At 47.8% G+C, this 16,763-nt stretch overlaps 1 protein-coding gene across 1 annotated transcript in view; it reads left to right on the forward strand.

Moving 5' to 3' along the window:
• Positions 1-3,421: 3,421 nt before the first annotated feature.
• The window catches only part of LOC119393121 (keratin, type I cytoskeletal 9), a 51,604-nt gene continuing 38,262 nt past the window's right edge, over positions 3,422-16,763 (forward strand). The window contains exon 1 of the mRNA XM_037659946.2: positions 3,422-3,477. Coding sequence (XP_037515874.1) covers positions 3,475-3,477 — 3 coding nt within the window. The 5' untranslated portion in view covers positions 3,422-3,474. The remainder of the gene's footprint in view (positions 3,478-16,763) is intronic.

The raw sequence follows: 16,763 nt of genomic DNA on the forward strand, positions 1-16,763 counted from the left end.
GCCGCCGCGGCCGGGATTCGATCCCGCGACCTTCGGGTCAGCAGCCGAGCGCCATAACCACTAGACCACCGTGGCGGGGCTACATCACCACCATATCAAAACAGAATCAGTAAATCAAGAATCAGTAAACAGAAAGCGTAGTGCTTCCAAATAAAATGTCTTTGGCGTGTCCCGCACGGCTTTATAAAGTACACTATACTGAACACAAGAAAAAAATTACAGCATATCCCCGGGTGAATGATGAAGAGCTTGGGTGAAGCTCCTGAAGCAATCATCGTCTCGGGATCGGCTTCTCGTTGAGCCCGTTTCGCAGCGGCGTCCTTGGCGCGCACCGTCTCGGAATCCGCCTGGCTGCCGCCAAGCGAGCGCCCGCGGTTGCGCATCGTTCATGCTCCACCTACGATCCGACACGTACAGCGACGATCCAGGAGAATGAGAGAGGCGCTCGCTCCCCGCGCATCCCCGCGAAGCCCGCGCATCCCGCGCAGCAGCCAATCGGAGAGCAGCGGCACTTCTAGCGCCATCTAGTGTCGATTCACACAAGCGCCATGTTGCATACAATTCTATTGGACCAACGCCATCTAGGAAATGAGACGAGAAATGGTGATGACGACACGGATTGTGTACAGCGGCATCTAGAATATCGTCCCTGAACTGCAGTTTGTATGTACTTCTACGAGACAGCGCCATCTGCCGTTTACGCCGGACAGAGATATTGCCGCTGACACCGGACAACGGAGACGTGACAAGGTTAGACTAAGAGGAGCTACGCCCCTAAAAGAGAGGGGGCCGGGTGGTACCGGCAAAACACTGTACCGAACACAAGACATTGTGCTGAAACCGCACAGACACTGTACTGGACACAAGAACAGAGTTACCCGCCACGGTGGTCAAGTGGATATGGTGGTCAACTGCTGACTGGTCGCGGTATCGAATCCCGCCCGCGGCGGCCGCATTTCCGATGGAGGTGAAAATGCTTGAGCCCCGTGTACTTAGATTTAGGTGCACATTAAAGAACTCCAGGTGGTCGAAATTTCCGGAGCCCTCCACTACAGCGTCCCTCATATTCATATCGTGGTTTTGAGACGTTAAACCACAAGAATAATTATTAAAAACAAAGTTCGGGGTGGTACCGGCAAAATAACGCAAACATTCATCGAAGAAGGTTACCAGTCACTAACCTGCGAAAGCTGTTAGCAATCGATAAGCGTCGATGTCATGTCGCCGGTTCCACGCCCCATCGTCGCAGTGCCGCTCCGTAGCCTTTTTTGCTGAAGGACACAATCAGCGTTAGCGAGGACGCACAGTTGCCAGTCTTCAAGCAGGAACAAGTGGGATTCAGTGCGTGTCAGGCACATCTGTTGGGTCCCACAGCCACGTAAGCGGAAGTTAGCTTGCAGGTGAGCTTGGCTGCCTACCCACGCTGAATCGCTGATGTCGAAGCGCAGCGTGATAAGAAAACGTCCACGAGGCCAGTCTGCGAAAGCAGTAAGAGATATGTAAGCGTCGATGGCATGTCACCGGTTCCAAGCCCTCGTGACTGTCCTTTACATGCCCATGAGCTGCCCTTTCCCGCCAGTGTAGTCGTCGTGCCTAGTAAGCCCACAATAGAAACGCAACTACTCAAATTACACAAGGACGTCGATACACCTCACAAGACTTGGCACAAAGCCAAAAAGTTCAGTAGGTGTTATACTCGTGCAACACAAGAAAGCGAAAGACGGGCTACGCATCGGTAGCGCGTCAAGTTTAGAGCTCTGCAAGACAAGGAAGACATTAGCTAATTTCCGTTTAGTCTACCCCGAAACCGCCGTAAATCAACTAGTGTTATACTATAACAACGATTTCATATGTTAACTTAGCCTACTACGACCCCATTTCGTATATACAGCGTCTCACGTTACGGCCAGGTTTACCGTCAAAGTAGCCTCAGAATGCTTGAGCATTTAAACCGTTTGTCTGCTCTCTTGCAAAATTGGCAACATGCAGCATGTTGGATACACAACTACTTACTACACAGTGCGAACTCACGCACGGACACAATCGCGCGAGGAGGTACGATTATGTTTTTGTAACTAGGAATGCGTATGGATTTGTTAAATGTCCCGAACGTCGATGCGATAAGGTCCAACAATATTCAGAGCTCTCATGAAAAGAACGTACCTTTGCGATGTCAGTAGTGTGATTGCGTCGCTTTTTTTTTCGTTTAGCACCATCAATTTCTACATCGGTCAAGGAATCTATTCAAACAGCGAATTGTATGCCGCGTGTTCTACCAATGAAGATTTCCATCTCATTCTGCGATAGCATTTTTTAAGAGCTTTTATATGTCTCATGAACTGAAACATTCAGCGTCACGCGTTGACAATACGAACGGTACCAAAATCACGACACACGACCTCATCGATGGTGCCATCACATCACATCGTCGCTTGGTCAAAGGTGGGCCGCTCCCGGAGGTTGTATAGCACCACGTGAGGTGCGGAAAGCTTGACGAGGAACAGTGCAATCGACTGAGAACGTCATAGTAACTTAATGAGCGTCTCGGCAGCCGAACATAAGCTTTCGCCAGTCGTTACCTTAGCGTTTGCCTAAAAGGACCGAATTTTCACGAAGGGCTGAACTAAACGTTTTCCAACCGTTTGAGGGATTTTAGGACGCCATCTTTTTCGTCGCCCTTGTTTTCTTTCGCACAGTATAGCTAGATCATGAATCTCCAACTTGCCCAATCGTCCACTTTCATTATCTAACGACATTTAATTTTTTACTTCCTTCGCCGCCACAATTTGGTCATCGACGGCATCGTCCAGGTTTTCAGGTCCTTTATGTCAATTTCATCGAAACTCCAATGACTGCTTTTTCTTCATGTGCGTCATTAAGGGGTTTTAGTTGTATTTAACACTACTGTGTTTCCCCTTTCCGCTCTGTGGCTTATCAGCTGCATGAAAGTTGACTTCACGGGAGCCCTACTCATATCTACTGCCATGGCTGTTGTAAGGAATGCGAACAAAATGTAAACAATCATTACCGGCCACAAGTTGGGCGTGTCCGTCCAGACAGCGGATTGTGCTGGAAGGGCGTTCCCCGGCATGATGTGTGATGGTGATTTTTTGTACATGCCTGTCGTACAAAAGCGCAGGATGACAGGAGTCGTTCTCCTGTCAGCCGTACGGAATACGAGACGAGTCTGGGTAATTGTAGAAGGTTACGCTGTGAAAGTGACCCACTTGATAGGCTAACCTTCTTGTTGTGACTTTAGGCAGCGCAGGAAGACGCTCGGCACAAGAAGAGCGAGAAGGCCGAGAGGAGCGGCCGGACGACAGAAAGGGAAAACGGCGATGGCGCGATTAGCGCGGCCCTGCCAAGCAAGCGTCTCTTCGGATGGGTATATAAGCCACTGGCGGAGCCCTATGGAGAACATTCGAGGCCTTTCCGACGCGGACACGCCTGAAGAGAGAACACGCCCACTCGATCATGGTGAGTGGGGTCTGACACATATCGCGCAGAGCAATTTTTGAGGGGCTTGTTACGTGCTACGTCGCGTTACGTTTTATCTAGTACCAGACTTTTAGCCCACGACTTAAAGTGGTTTTAACGACTCATCGCCACAGCCTGAATGAAAACCTTTCCAAGAAGCTATGCTTTGGATTCAAGCAAGATGGTGGCGCATTGCATATGATCCCATAGATTGAAAAAAGAAAAGTCACAGATGATTAGAAATTGTTTATGCCATTTCGTATAGAAAAGAAAGCAGGACTTTACCGAGCCCTCCATAATGCGAGACACTTAAAAGTTTTGCTGAAATTAAAGGCCACAAAGCAGCGCTCTCCAGCAGGGTTGCCTGGTCAAAAAGACAAAAACAAAGACAAAAAGTAGCCAATTTGAGCCAAGCGCTGTAAGACTAGCCAAAAGTAGCCACGCGTGTGTGAAAACAACGGCCAAGTTTTCACTTAAATAGCTAAATTCAAGGGGCTTATCGGCCGAAATGTAAAAACGCACAGCCCTCCGAAATGGAGACTGCGGAAATTCACGCATAAGTTACTGGCCTTAGCATTAATTTTGTGCCGGATGACGAAGTTTATTGCACTGTCACAGAAACACTCCCTTTATGTGTCTTGCGTGACTTTTCTTACAATGACTGTAAGTAACGGCCTTCTGGCGACAATAAAAATGACCGCGGCATGAGTGTTCTCAAAATCGCAGTCGGTCGAATTAAGGCGTAAAGTGTGCTCCATTTCGCAACCATTTCTGGCGTGATGACCAAGTCCGCGCAGTCTGTACCTTATTCTACGAAATAAAACAAGCCGTTACTCGAATATGCGATATCGATGAGGGTAGAGCTCCAGATTTGTGGAGCGTTTTCGATTGATCGTTTCCGTATTCAAACGAAAAACGGAGCGAGCACACAGGGACGGAAGCGACACACACTCGAGGCGCTGACTCACTGTTGTGAGTCAGCGCTCGTGTTTTTGTCCCACTCCGTACCTGTCTTCTCGAGCTGTTTTTCTTTCCAATATGCATAAAAACCAATTAGCCCACCGACAAGCATTAACAAAGCTTACTCCCAATTGCTGTTTAAAGTCACGTTCAGCAATAGGTGGTCTGCAAATTGAGGCCCCCTTGAACAGTACCCCCCAAGTCCCAGCCACGTATCCAAAAGCATTGCGTGTTCGCGCGTGTGCGGGTGTACGTGTGTGTTTGTGTGTATGTGCGTGCGTGCGCGCGCGCGCGGGTAGTACAAGCGCCAAATTTGGTTTTGAGTGCTGGGAGCACGACTTCGCCGCCATGTTTTCACACCGCATGCTCGAACGCAAGTGGCTGCAACGTCAGAATATATAAAATTTGGATCGAATCGAGCCAGCAAGAAAGTAACCAAAAAGTAGCCGAGAAGCCAAGACCTTCTATTTTTTTTTGCCGCCGCCACTGGCCTAAAAAATTAAGGAACCCTTAAGCTTCGCCTTTAAGAGTTGAACGCGGTAGGGAAATCCGGCCCCTAGTGCGCACTTTAACCACTAAGCAGGCCCGTAGCCAGGAATTTGTGTCGGGGGGGGGGGGGGGGGGCACTTGCTGAGAGCCTTGAGTATTTGAAAAAAAAAAAAACGCCTATTTTCCTTATTTATTTTCGATGAAACACCATGTGTCAACAAAATTGCGTGGCGGAGGGGGGGGGGGGGGGCGAACCCCAGCCACCCCCCACCCCCTGGCTACGGGCGTGCCACTAAGTGCATACTTATTATTGGGTGTCGTTACATAGACACGCGCGCGCGCACGATGTATCATAGCATTGTTGCGGAGTTGCCACAGTCTCCAGAATTGGAATGACTGCGGAATCATTCCACATTTTCGCGGCCCCAGAATGGAATGGGAATGAAATGGGGACAACGCTTGGAGGAATTGAATAAGAATGGAATTAAGCGCATTTTGCACGGAATGGAATGGGAATAGAATTAGGTCTTTTTTCCGAAAATATAGCGCGTTTTCGCCCACGCGCTGTTTTTCAAACTTCAAACATTAGTTGAGTCAGAGCCTCGAATTTAACAATAAAGCATTATTTTTAAAATGGCTTGGCTGATTAGAAGCACGGTACATTTATAAGCAACGCGACTACAACAAACCGAGGCATAAGTTAGTGTACAAAGAAATGCATTATCCCAGCAGTTACTGAAGGGAGCAACAAATTATCCCTGTGCGTTGATTCCCATTGATACCCCCACACGAAAGTGGGGAATACTCTATGCACAGCCTGATCTTTATCACACGAGCAGTTAAGTACCTGACACACGTAAATAACCTTTCCGACAATGAAGACATTGCATTATGAAACCGTTAAGCGCAAAAAGACGGGAACAAGAAGACGACACACATTATGAAGCCGTCTTTGTGCGCTTAACGGTTTCATAATGTCAGTGTAACAACTAGCTCGGACCCAGCCTCTTATTCAGACATTGCATACCTGCGCACAGGCGAACACAGAAAGTTCTCCTCACCCCATCCATGCTTGCGAGGCGCGCTTGACAAGCGTGAGTGCTTACGAGCAGTGCGGCCCAGTGTTCCGTATTCGATGCAAAGGCACTAGGTGCCCGAGCGGTGCACTGTTCCAACTAATCCCAGCAGATCTATAGAAGGTTTTGTTCCCCATTAACCAAACGTTAGTTTTCTCCATATTCACGACCTCGACGCGTGACAAAACTGCTTAGTCTTATTCAACACTACTTTTGCCATCATAAAAATACGCTATGTCGCAATTTTAGCATTAACACATTTAAGCTTAAACTATATTAAAACATCACCATTCGTTATGGGCTAAGTTTTTTTTTATTCCGAGGAATTGCAAGGAATGGAATTGCGGCAAGTTCCAATTCCCCGGAATGGAATTGGAATGCAATGGAGGCGCCCATTCCGCAACACTGATCTATAGTAGTGGTACAGGTTTTCGATTTAAAGCACTTCCCTGTGCTAGAGTCGAGACATGTTTCTCACAATGCCTCACAGATGGCAGCACATTATCTAATGTTTGCTTGATATGTTTTTCGCTAGATAGACATAGCTGACCATTCTTGGAGCTGTTTGCAAGTTTGTGTGTGTTTTTAGAGGCGATGGGTGCACTATCCCGGCTTTTTTCGATGCATGGCGTTGCGCAAAAAACGTTGTTTGATGGCCTCGCCAATGCGCCTACAAATCACCGAATGGGCTCATTTTCGTCGTAACAGTAAAGCTCTCATTTGGGCTAGTTGGTGCACAGGTGAACACATAGTGTAGGGTTGCGCGAAAGAACAAGGACGAAGGGAAGTGGACAGGACGGGCGCAAAACTTCAACTGAATAAACGGAAGGCCAAAGCCGTTAAAAAGTATGAATCAACATCTGCCTGACACGTGCTTAAAAAACCGAGCAAATATAACAACCAAGAAAAGCGGAAAACCAAGAGCGACAAAATTGGAAACCTTATCTAAGGTCCACCGCTTGGTTGGCGTCTGCGCGGTGGACCTTAGATAAGGTTTCAAATTTTGTCGCTCTTGGTTGCATGAGCATGGTTAGAGGAGTACTGACGCAATTTTAAATATTTTAGTATTGTTGCTCTGTATAAGAACTGGTGTCGAGAACCCTTAAAAGAGTATTGTGCTGCCTGGTAATGCATCGTATATATTTCTAATACCGCTCCCTTCAAAAAAACACTTTCGGTTTCGATATCGAGGGGGGCGGCTTCTCAGTGACGTGTCTTCGCGGTGTGATGTCACGAGGAGAGTGAAATTCGTGACGTAATAGCGGCAGATCTGCCATCTGCTCGTGGTGCACGTAAACAACGATGGCTGAATTGTCTCCAGCAACCCACACAGCGATCTCTGTGATTTACGCTGCTCGCAGGGCGCAGAGTTCGCAAACTCAGTGGAACTGGGTTGACTGGTCGGGATAATGTCCATTGCGGTGCCGCTGGCTTTCAGATACTGTGTGACGAAAACTTTAAAATCAAAGTAAAAATTTTTATACGTGTTGTCTGACTCTGGGTGCGGACAGCGTTAATACTACATACCAAGGAAACGAAAAATGCGATGTCTCAAAATCGTGTCAGTACTCCATTGAGATGCACGCTGAAGTTTTGCTTACTTAAAACTGTGCAGTAAGGCTTTGTTCATATTGCACCGATAGCCGGAAATGTTAACACATTTAACTGACTGACTACTAAGAAACTCAACTGGAATTGACAGTTCTTTGAAATGGACTAAACATCGGTGCAAATGGCACCTGAAAAGCCAGGACGCACTACCTCCCTCGCGACTACCATAATGTTCGGGCTTTTCCACGAGGTACCTTTGCTTCACAGAGTTTCTGAATACTCAAGCGTGAGCACGACTTTGGCAGATGCAAGGAAGTCAATAAGGGCGGGATATGTGTGTCGTAACGTGGTCAACAGCAGCAGCATCTGGTGCTAAATATCTGTCGATGCGATAGGTCAAATGAACAACTATGTGCTTTGAAATCAGATATAAGCAATCAACGAGTTGGCGCAAAGAGAGAAAGGCAGGCTTAACCCGAGACAGTTAGCGGAGGAGACGGAATGGAGGTAAACACTTGGCCACTTATACTGAACAACCGCTGCCGGGCGAGGCTGTAGGCCTGCGCAGCTCAGAAACTGGGGCAGCGCGGATAAAGCCTTCGCCCTATGTTATTTGGCAGCACTGGTCCAGAACCTGTTTGTCCTGATCATTGCTTAATCGGTCCAACACTGTGCACACGACACGCACTCAATGAAGGGCCAGAGTAGCCTCCTGAGCGTGCGCACAACGGCCCCACACCATTGCGTGCCGACGTCCATGCTTCCTTATACGCACACTGACTCGCAGTCTGAAGCGCAGTTTTGACGAGAATCCGCGCATCAATACGATTCTTGGCAGGAGCCATACTCAACAGTGCACACAAAAATTTGCGTGCAGACCATGCTGTGAGAATCCTGCCTGCACGCGAAGTTTTCAAATTGCTGTGACACAAGAACACAGCCGAAGTAACAAACAGAAGGGGCCTTCATCTCAGGAGAGCCAGACGCAGACACGCCTTTACGTAAGCCTGTACAGGCACGCCATTTCAGAAAACCATCTGATGCATCAGACCTGGAAGAGCCGCACACGAAACGATACGGTCACCTTACTCGGTCCAGGCCAGAAGACGAAAGAAAAGGAAAAACAATTACATCAAAAAAGGGCGGAGTATATGTTAAGAAAGAACAAAAAAAAGTCTACGCACGTGTGATCATATGTGGGAATCAGTGAGGCGAAGCTGTCTTTGAAGTTTCCTTAGATATTCGCTGTTCTCATCTGTATAACTCAATGCTCCTCGCTCGTTCCGGTCCTATATTTATCCTGACTTGTTTTTCAACGCTTGGCTGCTTCTCCAGCTGAGTTCACGTATTATAAAAGCGCCGTTAACAATGCTCATAGATACTCTCAAATTAATCAAAGTGAATTTTCAGCAGGACCTTGCTGTGTACCAATATAGCTCTAAGTTGCTTGTAATTAATAGTAGGAAAAAGTCCCTCAAAGTAAGATGTACAGATTGATACTTGCAGTAATTGTTGACACGCACGGTTTCCAAACGATGATTTGCCACAAATTGCTCGCGATTCTGTTAGCTAGCCTATTCAGGTCGCAGTTGTACTTATATATATATATATATATATATATATATATATATATATATATATATATATATATATATATATATATATATATATATATATATATATATATATATACCTTCTTTGATAAAGGCCGGTCCCCGGCCGAAAGTTCAGAATAAATGTTGTTTTTCACTGTGACTAGTTTTCTTTCATATATATATATATATATATATATATATATATATATATATATATATATATATATATATATATATATATATATATATATATATATACACACGCTTAGCGAAAACCTTCTAGAACACGGTGGTTTAACACGAGCGTTCCCTTGCTTCATAAAATTAATATGTAAGGGTTACAATCTATGGCGAAGAAAGATTCAAATTTAGCCGCTTAAAGATGTTATTACACACTCGGAAACACAGTCGAGGGAGCATTCTAACCCCCTAACCTGCGCTTGCAGAGCTAATGTGCTGCTTGCTATTTATATCATTCCCCTTGTAACGAACGTGTACAGTATATATATAGGCGTCGCCACTTCCGCCTGACCAGGTTCGGAGGGCTTAGGTCACTGCTTGCTATAAACGAGTCAGACGCCGACAGCAATTCTTGTATTTACCCACCGGCAGAATGGTACGCACTGTGTAGCTCCTACGTGCGTGCAACATGGTCGCGCACGTAAGCGGCCAGCGCAACCCACGTTGAAACGAAGTGTGCGATTATCAAGCGACTACTCAAGTTTGTGCTCGCCGGCAGTTATTTGTTTTGAGTATGGCGCGCTGCCGTTCATAGCGCTGATGTATAGGGCGCGCTAGAAGAACGCTCAAATTTTCGCGAAAGAACAGGTCGGTATTTCTCAAGCGACTAATCCGAGAAGATCTGTCTAGCGGTGGGAAACAGGTGACTGCGCTGAACTGGCTGCGTAGGCTACTATGCGCACTAGTCGCGCGCTTTATTTATTCATTTGTCAGGCGCATGTGAGCCATGCGGGCCTCACAGTTACCAACATGTCGTCCGCTGGCGCGTTGTGCTGGCTGCTAGAGAAGCGCGCCCTTCCCGTGAGAGCGCTTCCGCTCTCGGCGGCTCGTAACCGGTTCCTCGCGACCGCATTCTCGCCCTCGCTTCCGCAACCGAAAAAAGAGGCCACCGAAGCACCTCTGGGAGAGCGGCGGACTTTTGTCCGCACTGCTAGTGCCGTGGTTATGACAGCACTGTCGATAAGGTGAGTGCTGCCTCGACCATCACTCGCACTGCGATCCGGGCGCGCATTTATTTAAAGCGGACCCCACACGTCTTTATTGTACGTTTGCTTACAAAAAGGACTACACAAAGGCTGTAGCACGACTTAAAGCGGCAAAATCAAAGCGGTTGCGTTAATTTCCTTGAGAAGTCGCTTGACTCGCCGTCTTCAGCTTCGTACTGCAGCAGTTTCTGGCAGCCTGTGTGATGCAATGGCGAACCTGACAGCCAAATTTTCGTTTGCGACATTTATGCTTTATGAGTAGGCCGGTGTAGAGTAGGGGATATTCAAATGTACAGCGCCATCTGTCGACAATCCCATAAGCTCAATCCGCCATGTTTTGTGGGGCGCGAAAACGAAACCAGTCGCATGTCGCAGCCTTTCAGGTGCTAGCTACTGGTTCTGCAATGGCTTCCCAATGCTTCGTGCGCTGTTCAGGTAGCGAGGGAGCCCTGATAATGCCGTAAACAAGACAATATTTTTAATATGATATATCAGTTATCTGAATAAAGAAAAAGGATCTACCGACGCGAACTTGTTTCGTCAACAGGATCCGCACTGTGCTTTGGTTCGGAAATGACCGGCGCGCGCAGAAGCGCTCTTCAACCTCAGTTCTTATTTGTCCGTGCAATTTAATTGCCAGCCTGCAGCTTAAGCTAGGCCTGCAGGACATTAAAATTCCGCTATATGCGTTTCAAAAGAAACGGCCGGCGTTGGACACGTGCGAGAGAGCTCGAGGGATCAACCTTAGCTTGTCGGTGTTGCAGATCGACGAAAGCAATTATTTACGTATATAAACGCCTGTAGGCAGTGTCACAGGCGCTGCTACGCTGTAAATCAGTGCCGCCACACAAGAATCGATCGGCGCAAAGGCTCCAACAGGCATCTTTTTGCAAGGTCTGCAAGGCAGTGCGCGCCTAAGTACATAGTCCGGATGCCGCGTCTGCCCTTCGCTTTACACCCGCTTATCCCTCCACTTTTTTAACGCGATAGCGTTAGAGAGCTCGTTTCGCTGAAATTCTGCCGTCGGTGTCGGCGTCGCTTGTGAGCGAAAAATCGTCCGTGACCCAAAAAATCGAGAAAGATGCAAATAAAATAAACAATAAAAATCTTCGGTCCCACTGAGGGTCGAACCGGGGCCGTTTGCGTGGCAAGCAGGTGTCGTACCACAAAGCCACAATGTTTTTTTTTTGGTTTTGTCTTTATTGCAGGGCTACAGTTTTCGACAGTGAGAAGCGAGTACATCCTCTCTAGAATTGTTTCATATGCAACAGTGATTCCATGCGAGGTACGCAATCGGGTACATGTTTTTGCATTTTTTTGCAATTTAAGAAACGAAGTCAGTGACTCACAAAAGTACTCTCTGGCTCGCCGAGCATCAACATCAGCGTTACGTACAGCCATTCGGGACCTCCAAATGCTGTGAAGCGCCAGTAACATTGTAATATCACAGGGAAATCCATCATCACTTTCAATCATCAAATACCTTACGCCCTTGTGCACAAAGCCTCGATGTTACTTGCAACTGCTTCGGAAAAAAAACACTAAATCGTTGCCATGTAGTGGAAGGAGCCTCCACGCATTTTGTTCGGCAGGTGTCGCGACGAAAATGAGCCCGTTCGGCGATTTGTAGGCGCATTGGCGATGCCACTAAACTACGTTTTTTGCGCGACGCCATGCTTCGAAAAACATTCAAATGCCAGTTGCATACAAAAGATAGTCGATCCCTTCGTCATAGGAATTGGAATAACACGAAAGTAAAGCGTGCCCTTACAGAAGTAACTGAATGTTTACTGTACATTGATATAAGAGAGTTTGCACAATGTATATTAATGTCTGGCAGCTACAGCACCGATTAACGTGGATGCACCCACTTTGATGATTGGAGGTACATTTAAAACCCGACGACTAACGTCCATGTTAAATGATTAAACTAACCCCTGTATAGCTGTAGCAGTTAACGGTTAAAGCGTAATCAGAGAACGCGTGTGATAGCCAGAAGATCGTCGCATATTCGACGCAGAACTTGGTCGCAACCCCGCGGCATGTTAAAATGTGATCGAACACCGCGGCCGGACTAGAGGGAAACGCAAAGTGCGTCGTGCCGCCCGGTAGCACGGACGCGATTTTTTTCGGGGCGAGCGCGTCAACGGGGAACGCGGTGTTACAGCCAGGTGAGGCAGGCGCGCGTCGCAGGGCTATTTTCGGTTTCGATTAGCGTGATGCTATGGGCGAGGCCGACGCTTTTGCGACGCTTGGGCTACGATCGCCACCTCGCGGTGTGTTTAGGCATTGGGGCATTGGCAGAATTGAAATCCGAATGAGACGGACGTGTATCGCGTTGTAGGTGCTAATCGCGGAGGCGACAGTAATGACGAATTACTTTACCGCTCCCAGAGGGCAACACCACCACGCCGAGCGGCGGAGTGGTAGATATAAAAGGCGCGTTCGTAAACCCTTTAGAGTCTGTGACCGTGGCGCAGTGGATAGCGTGCCCGGCACCTGTTGTTGCGGACTGAGCGGTCGTGGGTTCCATACCCGTTGACGGGACTTTTCTTTCTTTGCCATCTGATCGTGTAAATTTTTTCGACGCTATTTCCGTGGCGGAAATACGTCACTGAAGTCTTGGTGGACCCCGGCATAACACACTTTCATGTCAAAAGTCAGTTTCGCCGCAACGGCGAAGCAATGAATGCGATAGCAATAAATTGGAATGTAACGCGAAGAACGGAAAGCAGCTCGAAATTGCCAGCGCGTCGCTCGAGCCCAAAGGATGCACAAAAAGAACACACACAGGACGAGCGCGAACTATCATGCGTCACAGCTCGACACTTGAAGCGCACTGCTCAAACATAAAGCAGGATGCAAGAGACGAACGAACAGGTACACACAGGACGAGCGCGAACTAACTGTCACAGTTGCTACTTATTTCTGTTTGAACAGCGCGCTCCTTTCGCAAAGGCGGCCGCTGCAGCGAGCGAAGTACGCCCTGTGACATCAGCGCGAACATCGCGGGGAAACACAAGACATACAACCCCCCGCTCCACCCCCCCCCCGGCCGCCCCCTTCTTTCCTCGAGATAAGGGCAAGAAGGCGACCACGGCCTGTAGGGCGAAGAGCAATGGCGTTCGCAGGAGCGGGGCGACGATCTTTAAAGCGCTTCACGCGCGTGCTTCGCGCCATCTATGTGGTGACTAAGAAAGCAGGCTGAAGTATATGGTGTATATAAACAGCTCACCGTTAGCAGGCTGAAAGACGGTACTGTTCGTGGCCTAACCGTCTAAACCCGCGCGCTGCGAAGCGAGAAGTTACCCGTTAGATTCCGCGCGTCGGAAAGTTTTTCTGAATTATTTGTCTTTGTGGCTTATATATATATATATATATATAAACACAAACATATGCATATACGGTGCATGACGACGGCGGCGGCAAAAATCAGCCGAGACTGTCCATATAATTGCTATCGCAATAAGAAAACCGGGTTAGTGCAGCCATCGCCGTTAAAACACACACGAACTTTCAAACAGCTCCAAAAATGGACAACTATGTCCATCTAGCGGAAAGCATATCAAGCCAACGCCTCCTTTGATAAAGCAAACAGCAAACATTAGATATTGTGCTGCCATGTGTGAGGCATTGTTAGAAATATGTCTCGACAGGGAAGTGCTTTAGGTCGAAAACCTGTACCATTACTATATACTCTCTTTCCAAACTGTTGGCAGTGCAGCAAAAGGTAGAGCTCTCTCGTACAATCAGGGCTGTAGGAGCACAGGAAATACTCCCTGAAATATTTTAACAATCCAGTTCTATTTCGCAAGCTACACCCACACAAATTGAAAATATTGTTAGGATTCACTTTTTCAAAGTTCGCAGAGTGTTTTTATCATTAGTGGAATTCAAAGAGAAAGCCCGCATGGACGCATTTCTGCGGAGGCTTGTTGTGAGGTGGTGATGCGCCGCCTTTCGGAATCATGGCGTCGCCCGAGTTGGTTATTTCTGTGCAAGATGCCTCTCAAGCTGTGCGACCAGCGAGCCATCCTTCGAATGTGCGCGGTTTTCCCAAGCTGGCGAAGCAGATAGCTTTAAATGTTTTTGAAGGGTTTCGCGTCGAGTGCGGGGACAGTGCAAGTGTGGATGCACTTGTCAAGAGGACCGCGAAACTGACCCAGGTTAGCGGGCAAACGCTGTATCGGTGGAAAAGGGAGATGGAAGACGCCGGCAAAGTCCTACCACCGAAGAAGCGTTCTTGTGGGAAAGGCCGTGATCGGAAAAAAAAGCTGGACGATTTTGACCTCAGCGTCTTGCGAAGAGTGGTGCACGGCTTTTTTGAGAAAGGCGAAATTCCAACTATCGCCAAAGTGGTGCAGCGTTTCAAAGACGACACGCTACCGACCATGTCCACTACGACGATGCTGAGGATGCTGAAAAAGCTTGGCTTAAAGGGAAGCTGAAGTACTTTTTAAAAAGAAATGACTTTGGAATGTGTAATCAATGTTTGATCCTTGCTGAATTCGAAAACCAATGTAAGAGTTCACAGAAGTGAACGCAAGTGGCATTTCTTGGCAAAAATCACAGCATATCCACGGGGTGAATGATGATGAGTGGGGCGAAGCTACGGAGGGAATCATCTGTAAACCGTGAAACTCTTCCGTGAAATGCGCCCAGTACATAATATAAAGAGTGTGAAACATCGTGTATATATTAAACATCAAACTTTTATTGTACTGTTGGTTTACGTGGTCCCTTCATTATCACTTGTGATCGGTGAAATGCAAGGAAGAAGTCCACTCCCGAGCGAAAGAGCGACCGCATTCCCCGCTCGCCCTGTGCGAATTAAAGGCAAGGCTAGAGGGAAGACAGGACGCGCGTTCCACGACGCCAGGTCGGTAGCATGCCCAACGAAAGCCAACGGAACGCGATCGTGCAAGTGCTCCGGCTTCGCATCGCCTCATGGTTCCATTTAGCGTCCCAAAACCAAACATATTGCTCAAGGTGTGCCTTGCGTTTTTCGTAGAAATAATTTCTTTATCATGTACACTAAGACGAAAAGTTGAAAGCTCACTAGAGTGTATCGCCCGCAAAGTATGTCTTTTAGTGTGATTTAACTCTCGTACGGCAGGGTCCTCGCGCCGTTGCCGGTCCACCTCGCCCGTTGACGATCGGGCGAGGTGGCTACATGCAACTACTACCCTACTACTACTACACTTTAAGAAAAACATCTGGCGTTCTTTCGTTCTGCTTTTACAAAACATCTGGCGTCTTTCGTTGGTTTATTTCATCAATCAACGGCGTTTTGAACAAAATTTTTATTGTTTAATCACGCACAGGAGAAATCTCACCAGGCACTACCTTGGAGGTAAACAATGGCTGCTAATGGCAATGAGAGACAGAAGAAGTCGGCTTTTAGCTAACACTTACACTTCTACTTCTACTAACGTTTCCTACTGCAACATGCCAGTGGCTGCTAATGGGGAATGAGAGACAGAAGAATTCGGCTTTTAGTTAACGCGCACGCTGCGAATTTTTTATTGTTCAACAACGCACAGGAGAAATCTCCCACCGGCACCACCTTGGAGGTCAAAGCGTAAGACTTGTTACTCACTACTACGACCACTACGAGGGACGAACGGGTGCCGCCTTAAGAAGCTTCGCCCCTAAAAAACAGCGGCTGCAGCCGCAGGGCTTCTTGAACTGCTGAGCGAAGGCGGTGACGTCAACTTCGCTGTGCCGCGTCATCAGCGCCATCAGCTCTGTAAAAGCATGGCCTTCGCGATCAGTTCCACCAACGCGCGCAGCCAGAAGTAGTCACGGAGGCCACGGGTCCGCCAAAACCACGGTGGTAGAATAAAACAGGTGGCCCATCGAGCGCTGCGAGCGCGTCGCCGTGCTGCTCGAGTTGCTCGCGGGCGCCGCTAGGTTCGCGACGAGTTTTTGGGCCGAAAGACGCGCATTGCAAGCTCTCGCTGTGCTGTAAAAACCGGTTTCTCTAGCTAATTTTGTGGCTTTAAACGGTTGTTTGTGCTTTCACTAGCTTGTAGTGGCTGTCTGCCAACTTCGACCCCAAAGCAAGAGCGCCAGGCTTTATGAAGCTTAAAATTTTTTAATCGGCGCGGGTAGTCCCGAGATGACTGTCACAGAGTGCCGATTGCAAGAGACGCGCGCGTATTTATTTTTTTTTTCGAAAGCGTGAAAATTCCTACCGGCGAGTGTACAGAGTAAAAAAAAGCATTTGGTTTTCACAATGTCGTATGTATGTCGGAGGACTGTAGTTGGCGGTCATTCCGTGGAATTGCATTTCCCCACAACTGCAGTCGCTTTTCGTCTTTCGGCGCGGAGAAAAGACACAGCTTTTCTTTGCACGTTTTGTAGCCAGATTTGCAATTTGGAGCGAA

The sequence above is a fragment of the Rhipicephalus sanguineus genome, chromosome 5 (genome assembly GCF_013339695.2).
Source record: "Rhipicephalus sanguineus isolate Rsan-2018 chromosome 5, BIME_Rsan_1.4, whole genome shotgun sequence".
In the NCBI taxonomy this organism is placed as follows: domain Eukaryota; kingdom Metazoa; phylum Arthropoda; class Arachnida; order Ixodida; family Ixodidae; genus Rhipicephalus; species Rhipicephalus sanguineus.